We start from the raw sequence: 17,595 nt of genomic DNA, 5'->3' as shown, positions 1-17,595 counted from the left end.
AAAGTAAACTTACTGTCTGCCTGTCGCCAGGAAAAAAAAAGTGGGACCTAATCAAACTGCTGTGGGGTCAACCCTTGTGGTTTTAAAGGCCCTTAATGTTGTCCAGCTGCAAAATAAAAGGAATTGGGAGGGGAAGTTGGAAGGAGTAGAGGGGGTTGGGGGGGAATGTGTGGAAAAGAACAGGGAGTCTGGCTTTTATTTTTTTTTTTTTTAAAGTGAGTTCAGTGCCAGCCTGGACATTGGCTGTGCAGACTATTGAGCCATTGTCTGCTGCATTTCCAGAATAGCCCCCAGTTAATCACTTCGGCTTTGAAGGGAATTTCCTCGTGGAATTCTCCACAGAAAATCTAATCAACTGACCTGCCCTCTCAACAATGGAAGGCTTTTTTTCTCTCTTTCCCTTATTGGGGCGGGCTCTGTAATGTAGCCTTTTGTGCAGAATGAACCCTCCCAGTAGGAGTGGAGAGCGAGTGTGAGTGACTGAGTGTGTGTGTGTGTGTGTGTGTGTGTGTGTGTGTGTGTGTGTGTGTGTGTCTGTGTGAAGAATGCACACATCTCATGTGGGTGAGTGTGTGCAGTTTACTCCCTGACCAGATGCTGCGGTACACGGGGCAGCCACCATCTCTGCATGCGTGTCTGTGTAAGTCTCTCTCTCTCTCTGTGTGTGTATGTGCCTCTGTCATTTCATGTCAAAGGTACATTACCTGATTACCTTCCTTGTCTGCCAGATTTTTATCTAGATAATTGGAACTGCTATGGAGGCCGTGCCTTGCCAGCCAGCTTAGGACTGCAAAGCCATAGTTTGTCCACCTTGTTATCTGTGGCTGCGTGGGCAGAGGAAATTAAAGAGATCCAAAGGCAGGGGAGCATTTTGTACCCCTCCAATTTCCCCAGCAACCCCAAACAGAGAGTTTATTAGTGTTTTCTCTTTGTTTTCAATTTTGGAGAGGTGTTAGTTTTGGGGTTTTGCTCCTGCATGTGTTATTTTGCCATGTGGATCCCTATTCCCCTTACACAACGCACATCGTGTTTTATGGAGTTTGGAGCTGAGGAAACTTTGGTTGGGTTGCCAGGACGTTCGCACCACTTTGTGGAAAGCACGAGCTAACAGTGAGACCGACAGAGTGAGTGACAAGTTGTTTACAGGTTTCCTTGAAGGGGCCTCTGCTATATTTCAATCTGTCAAAGTTGCTTTTCTTCCCTCAGAACAATGCCTGATTGTTGTGTGTGAGTGTGTGTGTGTTTCCGTGTGCGCACGGAGAGGAGAGCGAGCCTAGAAAGGGGTGAGAGGGAATAACATATTCTTTGTGTAAAAAATGCTATTGCTAACATTTGTTGTTATTATTTCTCTTTCATTTTTGCGTGCGCTTGGTTAATAGCTGCAGTTTAATCGGTGTTCGGTTGTGATCGGACTTCTCTTTTAATCAGCAGCAAATGCATTTCAAAAAGCCTACTGTTTCCTGCGCGTGTGACTTTTTATTATTTAGAGGAGAGGGAGTATAGGAGACGCGTTAAATGAGTTGACTTCTCACATTCAGTGATGTCTAGGAGAGAGAATTAAAAGGAAAGGACAGGCACCCCGAGGTTGTCTAGTGCCTTGCAGCGGAGCTTAAGGCTCCCCCCTGGCTCCGTGGAGGGGGGGCGGCCAGACCCGGCTGCTGGAAGTGCGCTACCCCTTTAAGAGACTGGTCAAGGAGTCCTACGAGAGGGAGAGGGAGAGGAGGGGAAGGGGAGGGGGGGAGACAGAGAGAGTGAGAGAGAGAGTAAGGGAGAGAGAGAGGGAGAGAGAGTAAGAGAGAGAGAGAGAGGAGAGAGAAAATCAATTGGTTTAGAAGGTTTGGACTCACTTGACAGGTTCAGTTGGAGACCATCATAGGTGGCTGCTGTGACAAAGGGAAATTGTGCTTTTCCAGCATGCTTACTGACCCTGATTTACCTCAGGAGTTTGAAAGGTGAGTACAGTATCCCACCCCACCCCCCTAAAATATTGAAGTACAACTCTCTCATTTACAGTAGTCTCTGAATCAATTGGAAGATGCTTCTCAAAGCGTGTGTTAGAAGAGAAGCTTTTTTAGCTAGTGCTTCTGCAAGCTTGTTAAGCTGGGTATTTGTTGCGGTCGCCCGGACCAAACTGAACTGATTTGCAAAGTCTCTGCGATTTCTGCTCTGTTTGTAGGTTGCGTCCTATAAGAGGAATTGAAATGATCATTTAGCATCTCTCCGTCATTCATCGCTGCTCTCTGCGACACTAGTACTTTTTCCTTCCTTGATATTTCCCCCTCTTTTACATCTTTTAAAAAAATGCTTTTGTGCAGAGTGTTACCATTTTCAACATCTCTGTCTTGTGTTATTTCTGGGGTGACAGAAGGTTGTAGTGGTGGTTAAGACGGAGGCTGTAAGTTCCTATTTGATCCTTCCGTAAAAGTTTGGAAGCAACTCAGTAAAGCACATGACCTTTTGTTGATATAAGAGAGCACATTTATCTTTCTTCCTTTCTTTTTTTTAAAAGAAAATTTAACATCGCTAAAATCTATTCTTGGATTCTTATTGAAGTGTCAGAAAAAATGGGGAGGGGGTTGGAAGAAAAGAAATGGGAAACAGAGATGATGTCTTTCTAAGTTTTCGTGGCCGCTTTTTGTGCTAGTTGTCTTAAACTAAATTTTGATTTACTATATTTTCCCTCATGCTTTGATGAGAACAAGTATATTTGTAATTAAGTTGTTCCTATTTTGAGATACATGTGTAATTTCTTCCATTTGATGTTTTTGCAAGTAAAGTAGGGCTTTGGAAGAATTTTAACCCTCTTCATGTTCCTATGAGTACACATTGCAGTTTTAAAATTTTAGTTCTTATCCTAGCATAAGTTCATTTTTGTAAACTATAAATAGAATTCTGTTTGCCATTAAAAAGAATTCAAACTTTGCATTCTGTATGGTGAATTATAAAAAAAAAAAAAGCTAAAAAAGGCAGGATGCATGATACCCAGGCTTTTTTTTTTTTTTCATTTTCATGAAAGCTACCTTCTGTATAAACATTTGTTGTATCTGACTATGCAATGCAAGCTAGGTGCTAGACCAGCTGGTTAAAAATATGCTAAGTCAAGCTGTTCATCGCTCAAACGACTGAATTTGATATGAAAAGACCAAAAAAGAAAGGACAAAGATTAAAACATTTTAGAAGTGAAGCTGCAGAAGAAAAAAAGAGTCATACTAATAAAATAATACTTAATGTGGTCACACATTATAAAAGCAAATATATCAGGAAGAAAGTAAAAGGGTACTTTCTTTATTTTACTCATTTTGGGAAAGCGTTGGATTAATTGAGGTGCATCATCACTAATTCATTGAAAAATGGAGCTTTTCCACAATAACAAGCTATTATTTTTTAAGATCCATATGTTAACCCTCTAAGTAAGGTTATATATGGACGTATAGTCTTATTTCACATGTAGAGATTGAAGTTATTTAGACTGAAATCATCTATTGCTTTATTTTGAAATTTACACAGCAAGTTTACTAGGATACACAAAGTGGTACTTAAAAGAGATATTCTTTAATTCTAGTTATACTTTTTGAAAATAAAACTCTTGAGTCTGATTTGTGAGCCTTTTAACAGACTGTCCTTCTGAAAAGGTAGTTACATATTAACAAACTGTAGCCTATTTCTCTCTATATGCAGGCTTCCCTGCTGTGAACTTTATTTGTTTTTTTTTTTTCAATTATCTCTTTTTCAACCAAACTTTTCCCTTTCCTATCCTGATGCTCACATCTCTGAACAGTTTTTTCCTCCTGATGAGAATTTTACTTTTTTTCACCCACAGGCATATTTTTCGAACTGGCTAATTAAATAACCCACTGATAGTCAATAGGGTGGTTAGCATTTTTGGAAATACTAGTAGCTAAAATAATTTAAAAATGCCATATGATATAAAATTTCTTAATAATTTCCCTTGTGGCTGTAATTGGTAATACATACAAAAGTCTCGGTAAATCATTACTATTTGTTTACACTGTATTTCTACGGGTGAATATATAGTTACCTATATAGAGTAAGCACATCATTCAGGCTGAATATTAAATAGTTACACTATCTGAATGAGATATAGATCATGTAACTATACTATCATATGTAATGACATTTTTATTAACCTTTTGAACTTTTCACAACTTTCACTAAGTAATTAGGTGATTTCTATCTGTTAATTATGCTTCACTTGCTCACCTGCTAGAACTGAGTTGTGGTGTGGTTGGGTTCTTTTCCTTCTTCTCAAACTTGGTAAAAAAAATACAATTATTTTATTAAATACAGAACTTTGCTTTATAGAACATAAGTAAGTTACTAAGCTTTTGTATATTGTGGCAGTTGACTGTGTGTGTCTTGATAGGTGTATTTTTTAATTTATTTTTTTTATAATTTTATTAGTATTGCCAGTCTTCTATTATTCTTTCCAACTAGTTTATTTAAGCTTTAACAAGTACTCAAAATGTAAATAATTGGGAACAAAATTGTTTGATTTACATTTGTATATGTCTGTAATATCAGTCCTAGAATAGAACATAATCACTACTACTATAATACTAATTAACAGTTGTTAAATCATTCAGAAATAGTCACAATTTCATTGTCCATTTGGAATGTTCTGAGAGTGAAGAAAACAGTGATTCTGAAAGAAAAATAAGTTGAAATAATTTTTTCCAAGCATCTTTCTCATAGAAGATTATGATTAATGAAAAACATACATTCTTAAGTGGGAGGCAAATAGCCTAAGATGTCTTAAAGAATTATTTTAAGAAAGCCTATTATATTTTATGGTTAGAAGACACATGAATGTCATCATACTAAAATTTTTAATTATAAAAATGTCAGTATGAATACTTAGACTCTTTTAATTAATAAGGAAATATCAGTAAATTTATACATTTAACTGAAAGTAAATAATGAAAGATTGTTTTCTTGATTAAAGATTTTATTTTATATTTTTTTGCCTTTAGATCATGACCTCTCTTTTAATATATCTAGCTGGAAAATATTTTAAAGTAACTTTATTAAATGTCAATAATTATCAATTTTCTAAATGAAAATAAGACATTTTTGAGATTTTTCCATCTATTATATTGTTTTCAAATTCCTTTATAATTGTCTTATTTGATTACAATGTAATAGTTTTGTGACTAAGCTAATTGTTATAGTTTTTACTTGGTTTATGTTAGAGGTTTAATGAAAAGTATATGGAACATTATTTCTTTAAAAGATCGTTCTGATAATATCCAAAAGAAAAAAGTTGGATTGATGATAGTGAAGTGAAGCAGATTATAGTAGCACTTCTTTTTTCCCCCTTCTTTTCTCAAAACGGGTGCAAAACCCAGACTGCCTGTTTTATAGATGCTAAAGGAAATATTGAAAGAGCCAAACCATTTCTAACAGTAAATCAGCTTATTTACCTTATATTCCTACTAAGAGCATTTTCAATCTTATACTCTTATTTGTAGTCACATAGACTAAAGAAATTATTTATTCTCATTAGAAAATGTTAAACTGTTATCCTGAAGAATAAATAATGTTCAATTAAGTACAGACCAGGTACAGTAAAGAACTAATTTGTAAGTTCTTGATTTGAACTACTATGATTGGGTTGTGATGCTGTCACCTTTCTGTCATTAGTTGTGCTTTAGTTACATAAAGTTTGACCACGTAATAAAGTATGCATTGTGGAGAGAAATCTATCAAGCTTAATTGGAAACTGTTGTTCTAGTGAATGATAAGTCCTTTCAGGTTAGCAGATAACCTCTAGGTATGAAGCAAAAGAAAGTTATCTGTCAACATTCTGTATCCTACTGGTAACTTGTAAACATGTATGTTCCATATTGTGTCTTTAGGGTGTGCTGATATCTGCATTTGCTCATTTTATTTCTGTTTCACATGCCCCTACTTTAGAAGAAGAGAAATTCCTGCAACTGATTATAGATTTTAATTGCTGTCAATAATTCACAAGTTATATGAGCTGAGGTTGATTGTGGATGCAGCTGCATGAAACAGTGCATAAACTACACTCTGTGACATTCATGCTGGAGTACTGTCCTGAAGACTTGGCAGGAATCCTGAATGATTACCAAGAACAATGAAGGGTTAAATGTCAGGCGGCATTGTGAACTGATCAGTGCTTAATAGGCTTGGTAGATAGAGAAATGTGTGAATATCATGATTATTTCACATGTTAGCCTACTGTTTTATATTTCTTAATATAATAAGCATATGATAAAGATTTTACCTGTTCTTAGGGGTCTTTTAACTAAAATCTGCACATCACACTTAAAAGGCAAGAATGATGATAGCTCTTCTGTTACTTAAGCATATTACCTGTACATAGGGTTAGAAATTATACCAAACAGATTAAGCTTATAATGCATTTAGAAAACAGAATGATATTCATAGGTGAAGTCTGATTTTTATGGCCTGTTTTTTACACTGCCAAGTTTTTAGCCTCTTATGTTGTACACTGCAGATGTGTGTCATGTAAATTGGACTCTGCCTATTTTATAGATTCGTTATATAAACATAAATGGTAGACTTTTGTTTTCTTCCACAGTTTATTTTTTATCATTTTGATGTGTTTAACTTAATGTTTGGGAAGTGAACCTGCTTAGGTTTTCTTTTCTTCTAACTCACATATTATTCCAATTTACCACTGGCACATATTATCACAGTCAGGTAAAATGATGATCACGCAGTTAGCCTAAGAATGAAATGGTTTATTCTTATGTGAAAAATTGTGTTTCACAAGAAGTGTACTAGAACATAGCAAAGTTTCCTTCATCCCCCTGATTACATATTAATTGGTGGAATAATTATTTTTATTAAGTAGAAAATGAGATGGCTACCTAGATGAACAGGATCAAGTGATGATTTTTAAAGTAAACTTGGGAAGGTTGATACTTCTTTTTTCCTTGAACAGTGTTTATTTGGACCTAGTGTAGAAAAATATCTCTCTTCCTGTGTTTCAATCAGAAACTGATAAAGGGTCTAAACACCTGTTTATTCTTTCTTACATCTGCGTATTCTGCACTTTGGGAGCTATTGTCGTTCCTTCTTAGCGTTATCTATTCTTCTCTTCACTTAATAGTTGGGAGTTCATACATCTCTTCTGGAGATATTGTTGCGTATGGCTCTGCTTGTCCAATAGGAGGGTGTTGCATTTCTCTACATTCAGTATCCTTTTCCTTTGGAGCCTGAGAGTAAAACCTCAGCAGTACTCCCTGCCTTTGCCAGCCTGAGGAGTCAGAGACTCAAAGTTGTTCCCAGCTCTTGCGCCTTCATTGTAGAGCTGCATTCTGAGTGCTCAGTGGGCTGCCGAGAAGGACCAGACCGAAACAAGATTTAGAAGAATTCTGGTGAGAACTGTTTAAAGGGATATGGTATTTTAAAAGAATGTAGTAAACAAACAGAATTGTGGCATAAACAAAGATAATTAGCATAAACAATGTCGTTTTAGGACAGGTGGTTTAAAAAAACAAACAAAACAAAAAACTCAAATATGAACCCAACTTGAATGCTGCCAGTTTGGAACCACTGAACCCTAATCTGTACTTCAGGAGAATTACACAGGTTTGTTGATAAACTTGTTAACATGCTTTTTTTTCTTCTCCTTTTATATCATTTTCCGGTCATTATACCCTTTTATTACTCAGCTTGAAAGTAATTAATCTATTACAAAGTAGTTTAGGGACTTTTACCCAAAAACATGAGGAAAGGAAATTATGAACAAAAGGCATGAGATGTTCACAGATTTTGAAATCTGTGTCGAACTTTAAATCAGTTTAAACCTGAACTTCCCCTCATTGTACTGCAGAGCTAGCTCTCTTTCTTTTAAAGTAATATTTAAGTCCCTTGACTCTTAAGTGTTAATCCATTTACATTTATCTTGCCTTAAAACATAAAGGTTCATTTGTTTTGGCTGAATCACCACTGATGTTATGTGTTTATTTCTAAGTGTTGCTGATTTCTCCTGACTCGCTCCGTAACTTTACGAAAGTGGAGCAGCAGTGTGGTACATGTAGCTAGCAGTCATGCCCTGTGAGGATGCTAAGTCTTGTGAAACACGTTATCTAAGCTTACTGTGCTATCTGTGCATTCCTGTCTGGAGCTGTGTAGTTTTGTTACTTAATGGTATTTTATTAAAGCCTTGTACAGAACTATTTCAATGTAAGTGATAAATGGAATGTGATGATAGAAATGAATTTCTTTTTCCTGAATGAAGGACCAAAGATCTTGAAGCTACTCTCTCTGTGTTTTATTTTTTGTCTTGTCTTCTCTTGGAGAATGAAGACTAGGAATTTTAAGTGGCTATCTCTGATGTTCTGAGGTTCTTCTCTTTGCAGAAATGAAAGCATTTATGAATGAGGAGTGTTGGTTTCTTGGAGTTATAAAGATGTGTGTAAACTAGTAAACCGTGTCTCATTCATGTGCTGTGGAGATTTCTCGTACTTCAGGGACAAAAATAATTTGGCTACTAACGAATTAGGGCTACCTGCCAGTGCCAACACATACTGTAGGTAAGAGTAACACTATAAAGAAAAGCTGCTGGCAGCAAATCCCTTTAAACTTTCATATGTAACAGCGTTTCTATTTCTGCTCTTCACATCTTTGAAAGAATGTGTGTTTTAGAGAGAAAATGTTAAGAAACAGAAGATATGATCGTTTTTTAAAATGTATGTGTAGCTCCAGTTTACTGTTTCTCACTGTGGAGATACACAGGGTCTCCTTCAGTGCCCGCCTTCCACACTCATCCCCATCGTTTCTGATAAATTGAAACCTGAGAATCTATCTGATACAGGGAGAATAAATATGATAGGAAGGAATAAAACTCATACATATGACCACTTCCTCAAAAAAGTAAAACTTTACCGAAACTTTTTAATATTCTCATTGTAAGAAAGTCAAATTTGTGGAGACACTCAGCAACAATTTCACAAATATCCTGCCTTCTCCTTAAGGAATGCAGGAACATTTCTGGAAGAGACTTACTTGCTTTGTCATGTTGTTAATTATTTAGAGTAAAAGAAGACACAACTAAAGGTGTATTTTCATTTAAAACTAAAATATTTTAATAAATATCTATTTCAAAGTGACCCATTAACTGATTTTGACTTTGTTTTCTGTTTTTATTTTACTTAGAATAAAGGTACCAAATGGATAGATTACTGCAAAGCTGCACTATGGGGTGACTTTGATATATGAACTATTGACAAACAATTTCATACATTACAAATTTAAGGTGAAAAACAGTAACTCTGAAAATAAAATGCTTTCATATGGCAACACAAAAGAAAACTATTCATGCTATTTTCCTTTAAAAGTTAATATAATTGCTTGGCAAATTTCTAAACATTTTTATTCTTACTACAAAATTAAGGTGCTTATGTTTTCCTACAATCTTCCTTTCAGTTAATTTAGTCTGAGATGGTTTGTTGAGTAACAGTTTAAAAAGTTAAAAAACTTTTTTTACTTGTTTCCTTTGTCTGCCTTTGTTGTTCCTTTCTAAATTGTAATTTGGTTTCGTGTATGTTTGAATAAAATCTGCAGGGAGATACCACATGAAATTAGAGTTAATATATCCTTTCTTTCCTACTTGTCTTGCAGGTAGTGTAAACGGAAGAATTCTCGAGGGTAATACATGGTTTTCTCATGGTTTAGTAGAGGTATAAATTAATGAATGATCAAACTAGTCCATTGATAATTCATTCACTAAATCAACTGAGACATCAACTCATTAACAACTGAATATGGAGTATCAGAGTATCAGATTCTTTAACATCTTGTTCATATAGTCAGGCCATGAGCAAAACTTTCATGAAACATTTTAAATACTGTTGGTCAAACAGAACACTTAGGAATAGAAACAGAAGGATAATAAGATGTGATTGTTTAAGAAAGAAACTTATTTCCTTAAATAGAATTTCAAACAGAACTAGAATTTGGAAAGTAGAGTAAAAGGTATTGTTTTCGGAGCCCTAAGGATTATATGAATATTAGTAGCATAATTGTTACTAAAAATCTTAGCATTACTGGGAAAATAAAATTAATCTAATGTAACCTCTAAACCGTTTAGGAATACTTAGTGTTTTAAAAGCATTCTTTTAACGTAATTAAAGTGTATCTAAAAGATTCTGATAGCAATTTGAAGACTTGAGGTGAAGGAGCAGAAGGCATAGACTTTTCTAAGTAAGTAAAGAGATAATTGAGAGTCACGAACTGTTTTATGAAGAATTTAACTTGGAGAGCATACGTGTACAGATATAAAAAATTAGAAATTCGTGATAACTTTTTATTTACAGAATAATTGATCTTTTAAGAAAATCCTTGCAGAATTCTGAGAAAGCTGAAAACTTATTTAAGAGAGTGGTAGAAATCAGAGAAGGAAGAAGTATTTCTAGAAATTGAAACAGCATTCATTTCCACTTTCTTACTTATGGTATAGGATGCTATGGTGTCAAATGTAGGGGTATGTGCAGCTATTCCAGGTTTAAATACTTGGAGAGATGATAGTTTTTTTGTTCTAAGTAGTGGAAGAAAAATCTTCATTCAAGAAGCTAGGTGAATAGAACTTTACTTGAGCAGCATTTGGGGATATTGGAGACTTTAGTTTGGGTGAGAGATGATGAGAAAGGTGTTAGAGGTCAAAAGTTTACATATCAAATGGTCAAGCAGTTTTTATGTGGATTTTGTCAGTATTTGTCATAAAGAAAAAATGCACTTTTTTCTTAGAAAATGTTTCTTTGTGAGTCTTAATTGATTCTTTCTTAAAATGTCACCTAGTGGAAAGCGTTATCAGCTAGGTGTAAAAGCTCTTTTTCTAGTTCTTTGCTAGCCATGACCTCTTTAGGTCTTCGTGTAGGCATCTATAAAACAAGACGATGGGCAAGATGTTTCCTGAAATTATAACACGTTAAACTACATTTGAAATATCCACATCTTCTTACTCTTGTGGCCAGACTTCTTGTAGCTATGTAGGTGTCCTTTTATAAGAACAATTGACCATAGTATCTTTTAGGAGTTCTCAATTTGTACTATGTATAATTATAATTTAGAATTAAGTACTCAAGGCTTAAGATTGTTGAAGGATTTACAGTGATAAAACTGTTATTAAAACTCTTAAGGGCATCAGAGCATAATTCATACCCATCACAAATAATTAAAAAATAACTGATGTATGAATTACTAAAAGAAAGAACTGTGGAGGAATAGGAAAAGCATGTGAATGTTAATTTAGATCAAAGAGCTGAAAGTGTAAGAATAGAATAAGGAAACTAAAGAGATTAAACAATAGAGCATTAGGAAGACTTAGTAACTATAGACAATATATGTGTAGGTATGACTAAGTATTTAAAATGTTTTCCTAGAAAGTAGCAAGATCAACTTAAATTAGAAATTTAAGTCCAAAAAATAAATTTAAAATATTTTGTAAAATAAATAAGGCAACTATTAACATTAATATTAAACCAGACAATCTGCTACACATTATTGATGATTGGGAGTTTCAAGAAAAGAAATGCCAAACTCGACGAAGCAAGGACATAGAACAACAATGAAAGATGCATTGAAAGAGCTACATCATCTGACAGGACAAGCTTTACATATTGTTATTATGGTGCATTTGGAAGATTGCATGTAGTTTCTTGTGCATACTATTTTAAAAAAAAGGTGGTTTGGCTTCAGCCACATGATCTTTGATTGCATACCTAGTGACCTTCTGTATTATCTATACCTGCAAACTCTGACAGTGGGTATCATGAATTTATTTGATAAATAAGTTTTATCATTATATATAAATATAGATTTTCAAGATGACATAGGAATTACATAGGTGATAAAAAGTTCATTTGTTTAATAATTGTGTTAATAGGAATTTTCTTTTATACATGCAACTGAGGGAGAAAAAGAAATGTATCTTAAGTCTTGCTACAGATATAAAGGTTGTTTAAGAAAATAAAATAAGAAAGAGTCTCATTGAATTAGAACGACATTTACAATTAGGACTAAAGAGAAATGTGCAAATGTCCTACTGTTAAACCAGAAAGAAAACCTGGAAATCATCCAATTGGGCAACTTACTGCTAATATATTTTATAATCTAGCATTTAGTGATATACAATGTTGGCATATGTTCCTACAGATCCTAAATCAAGAATTAAAACTTTGCAATGTATAAATCACTTAAATTCATTGGGTTACAGCCATGCATCTATAAAATGGGCTTAAAAAATTAGTATAAAATATCCTTCAATGCTAATAGACTTACATTTATGAGAAGTAAGATATTATTTGTATATATCTGAATGAAATCCTCTGGTTTCAGATTTTTAAAACTTGGATTTATTTTTGGCAGAAGTAATGTTCAGTTACAAACTAAAGAATGATTGTATAGCCGCTTGATAGTTGAAAATTATTTTAACGTGTAAAAGAATGTCTACGAGAAAATGATTAGGTTACTTTTAATTTTGTAGTTAGTATAATTGTATTAAATGCATTTGTAGTTATCAACAACAGATCACTTATGCTTAAATAGCAAAAAAAAAAAAAGTATCGTTTCCTTTGATGGTTTACTACTCAATTATATATTCTTAAAACATTTATAAACAAGATTTAAATACCATGGAATATAAAAAATTTAAGAAACTTAAAGGAATATTAAAAATAATCATTGTGCTAGCTTAATATACTTCTCTGTATTGTTTTGTAAATGAAAATATTTGTGCAAATTACCAAAAGGAAATCAATTTATTTATCAAAACAAATCAATGCTTTTTCTGTTAAGGTAAGAGAGACTGCACTCTTTATTGCTCTCTCTATATTATTTTTTTTAAACTAGAGGAAAAATGAAATAATTTGAAGATACTATTGTCTATACAAATAAAGTACATTATCTAGTGTCATAAGTCTGAGGAACAAGAAAGGCAGTACTTTAGTTTTGTGCTCTAAACACAGTGGTTGAGCCTTGTGGAGAATAGACATTTTCATTGATCAGTATGTAACTGCAGAACAAGCAAACAAAATTACTTAAGACACAGAACTAGAATTTTGATATGAAATTATTTTCTACTGAAATAATCTGTTGAAAGCCAGAAGCCATCCAAAGTGCTGATACCAATTTAAGAAGATGATCTTCTGCCTTAATGATACATCTGGGAAATATTAGCTGAACATTTTGTGGAGAACAGTGAATACCTTAGTTGCCAGTTGTCGAAAATGCTGCTAATGATCGACATGGTGCCAGTGTTTTGATGGCTAAAACCTAGGCTGAATATGAATACAAAGAACACAGTTGGGGGGGGAAAGCTCACATTTTATACAAAACAGATTTCAACCATCTGCTTGGCACTTAAGTTTGTGACTATAGATGCTATATGAAAGAGGCCACTGTCCATGTTATGAATGGTATCACATTTATTGGTACCTTAGAGAAACTACTGAGTTTTGAAAGCTTGTATAACCAATGATTTTCTTCAGCTGAATAATGAAAACAAGGACCTCAGCCAAAATTTTGTTCTCTCCATAATCTCTTGTATGTCAATCTTCTTATCCTAGCAAAATGAGTGTTGCTAATAAAGCAGCTCTTAGTGCTGTACCTCAATATATTAAAATATACCCAACAACCCTAAGCGAGTGGCCCATACGACTAGAATCCCAGATGGTTATGAGATAAAATATTGTTTGCTTTAGGAAGATGTTCTATTCCTGAGTCTTGTTGCCTGAATACGATGGTGCATGTCAAATCAGCATGGAAGTTAATGGTCCAGAAGCACTTCTGAATTTAATGCTTTCCCATTTGTTCTGAATTTATAGTATTAAACCAGACTGGTGCCGTTTCATCATTAGTTTAGTAAAGAAAAACCATGCTATAAATAGTAAATTATGGATAAAAGCTAATTGTTTCATTTGTTCATTTCATTTACCTAAAGGTGAGGAAGGAATATGAAAATGTTCTGTAGAAGGCTATTGATAACTATACTTGAAGTTTTGGAGTAGTTGGTGAGAACTATAATGGACTCATAATCAGCACCAAAAAAATGATATAAGTATATTTCCTAATTATTGTTTGGCCCGTAATATTTTTCTTATCTGAAATATATTTTGTGCTTTTAAATATTGGGCAAACTAGACTTGTAAAAATGTTAGCTTATTGATAGGTTTAAGTTGTATGGTTGAGGATAAAATAGATGAACTGGTTAAAAGAAGAGAGAAAGAAAGCTAAAGTGCTCTCAGAATCCCTGTGTATGTGTGCTGTCCAGTATGGTGACCACTAGCCACAAATGACTACTGAGCATTGAAAATGTGGCCAGTACAAACAGAGGTGTGATGTTAATATAAAAAACCTACTGAATTTCTAGGACTCTGTTTATAAAGGGAAATACAAAGTACCTTGCTAAGATGTTTAGATTGATTCTCTATTGAAATGAAAATGCTTTACACATGTTGAATTAAATAACATATATTATTATCTCACTTGTTTACTTGTGCTTTGTTAATGTAATCACTAGAAAATCTACAATTTTATGCATGGCTTGTATTTGTGGCTTATATTACATTTCTGTTGGACAGAAACTTCTGTGGCAGAAGGAAAATAAAACTTCTATCTCTGGATTTTAGTAATTCACAGCCCAGTAGGGTACAGACAAGTCAGAAAGACCTAAGTTTTTATTTACTATTTTCTTTCTTAGCTTACTTCTAGAAGAAGGTGAAATTTCATCACTTTTTAAAAAACTGCCATTGTAATAGTGACTTATGCAGACTTTTGTTTCATTTGCCTGATAATACCCAAGAATCTATAGTCTCCAAACTTTAATGGAGATACACTTAAAAGAAAATATCTACTTAACACTTATATGAATTCTTTGAAGTATTATCTGTGTGAAATGAGACAATTATAGTTAACCTTTTGAAATATCATCATATATAACACTTAATTTCTCCATTGGGTTTCCAAGAAGTTAGTATTTAGGTCGTATTATCTTCAGCCTTTTCATCCCAGTTGATGCTACCCACGATTTCTTCATTTGACTCACTAGATAGGATCTAAGCTGTTTTTCTCTGTATACACAGATATACTTATAGATGTAGATATAAAGGCATATGAATATAGAGCTAATTTGCACTATGTAGTCATTATGTGCCAGACTCTTTTATTATGGCATTGGTGCGTCCTGTCCTCAGATAATCTTTATTTTTTCATCCTCAATTCACAAATGACAAAAAAACAAATGAAAGAGAGTGAGTAAGAATCAGAGAGGACCAACTTATCACAGGTGCTAATGGATAGAATACAAGCTGCAGTCCAGCTCCAAAACCCTTACTCTAAACAACACGTTGTAGTTGGATCTAAGTAAGAAAGAGTTTGTAAAATATTATAAAAACTTAATTTTAAGAAAAGGAATTTCTTCTTCAAATTTTGAATTTACTTTAAACTCCTTCTGTGCCAGGCATTATTTCAGTTGCTGGCTAAATAGTAAAAATGTAAGCACAGTAAATGACACTCCGTGGACTGTGATCTGAACTTGTAGTTCTCCTGTTTTAATAACTTAATCCATTTATGACACAAGGATATATACTCAGATCATACTCGGATTTTTAAAGATCCTAACTTGAATTTGTATTACATGTTTTATAAGTATTATACTTATTTTATAATACTTATCTGCATCCCAATGAAGCTTTTCACTGGGATACATGTAAGCATGCAATATTTCTTGAATACTCTTTTTCAAGACCTCGTCACCCATTGAAATAACAGCTTTATATAGATGGGTAATAACTTAGCTAAGAAAATTTATATGACTATCTTTTTGCTGTGTCATTTAGTGGGAAGCCTTTTTATAGTAATTTTTAAATATCTACAATGTATATAGTAATATAAATAACTTTGATGCATTGAGAAAATAATTGTGCAAAAATATTATAACAATCATTAATTTGCAACTTCCATATAATTACTTTTTTGGATAGCAAGAAGGAATATAAGTAATTTTAAGCCCCCAACTGTTTATCAGACATTCTAATAAAATAATGTGGCTTATATATAGGAGGAGGTTTTATAGAAACAGTAAAGTATTTGGTTATGAAGAATAATCTTGTAGGTTTAGACTGTTGAGGTTTTTAAAATTTTGTTTTACTATTAATAGTATAGTTGTAAAATCAGGGAATCTGTGTCAAGTTTTTATCTTTTCAGCATGCTTAATCAATTTGAATGCTGAGCAAGTAATCCAAGAAATAGGAATGTTTGAAGAAGAATGCAGCATGAGAACTGGGTACATACTCACTAACAACATGAAAAGCCGAGAACTTGAAGCACTTGATGATTATCAAAGCCTACAATCTTCTGTATAGATAACACCTTGACAAAAGGAAAATATCTTCTCAAACAGGCCAAACATGATACATAGAGAGAAAAAAGAAATTAAAGTTGCCAAAGATTTCCTTTCCTTGGTTCCACCATCAACATGCAAAAAGCAGTCAAGACGTCAAACAACATATTGCATTGGGCAAATCTCTGCCTAGACTTCTTAAAAGTTTTTAAGGAGTTCTTGAGGACTAAGATGCACCTAACCTAAACAATGATGTTTTAATTTACCTGACATGCATGTGAAAGCCGGACAGTGAATAAAGAAGTGTAAAGAATTGAAATATTTGAAACATGGTGCTGGGAGTAGGGGTTCGGAATTAAATATACTGTGGACTACCAGAAGAATTGATAGATCTATCAAGAAAGAGGTACAAATAGAATCCTCCCTAGAAGCAGGGCTGATAAGACTCTGTCTTAGGTTTTCTTGACTTGTTAACAGAAGAGACCAGTCTCTGAAAATTAACAGTAGTTGGTACATAGAGAATCAGTGGAAAAAGTGAAAGTCTCCCAATGAGAAAGATTAACATAATGACCATAACAAAAGATTTAACTGTAATAATGACTGTGAGATAGTACAAAGGAAATTGTTTGATAGTACCTATTTCTTTTGTCTTTCTTTTTTTTTTAATTTATATTTTAATGAGAGCTTATGCACAACTTGGATTTCCATTCATTCATAGTTACACGTTTTCCTCCCTGCCCACACTCACCAATTTGCTTTTCTCTTGGAAAACAAGACAAAACAAAACAAAAAACCCATCTGGTTGTACAATCCCCCACCCTACTCCCAGTCCACTTTCCTATGTAGCTCTTACTCTGGGCTGTTGTCATGCAAATAGCTAATCATATATTCCTTTTAAACAGATCTATTTCTCATCTTTTTCAATTCAGTGTACATTATTTATCCCATTTTCTTAGTTTCCCCAACTGCCATATATATCAGTCCTGCTTTGTAACAGTGGTGTTATGCAGTATTTGTCCTTTTGTGACTGAGATATTTTATTCAGCATAATGTCCTCCAGGGTCACCCATTTTGTATATTTTATGAGTTTCTTGTTTTTCAGTGCTGAATAGTATTCCATTGTGTGAATATACCAGAGCTTCTCTGTCCATTCATTTGTTGATGGGCACTTGGGTTGTTTCCGTCTCTTTGCTAGTGTGAACAACACAGCAATAAACATAGGTGTCCATATATCTGTTTGG

The 17,595-nt window shown here is 33.8% G+C and overlaps 1 protein-coding gene across 2 annotated transcripts in view; it reads left to right on the top strand.

Annotated features, from left to right (window-relative positions):
- Positions 1–452: 452 nt before the first annotated feature.
- SOX5 (SRY (sex determining region Y)-box 5) overlaps positions 453–17,595 on the top strand; it is a 610,606-nt gene continuing 593,463 nt past the window's right edge. The window contains exon 1 of one of the 2 annotated variants that reach the window (XM_006897210.1): positions 453–640. Coding sequence is in view for 1 of the 2 variants with exons in the window: in XM_006897209.1 (XP_006897271.1) it covers positions 1,915–1,952 (38 nt within the window). In the remaining variant the exon portion in view is untranslated. Of the gene's footprint in view, positions 641–1,812; positions 1,953–17,595 lie in introns of those variants that run through there. The other variant, XM_006897209.1, reaches the window with a different exon arrangement.

The sequence above is a fragment of the Elephantulus edwardii genome, unplaced genomic scaffold, assembly GCF_000299155.1.
Source record: "Elephantulus edwardii isolate Elephantulus edwardi_28Jun2011 unplaced genomic scaffold, EleEdw1.0 scaffold00206, whole genome shotgun sequence".
NCBI lineage: Eukaryota > Metazoa > Chordata > Mammalia > Macroscelidea > Macroscelididae > Elephantulus > Elephantulus edwardii.
This window is presented reverse-complemented; position numbering and strand designations above follow the sequence as displayed.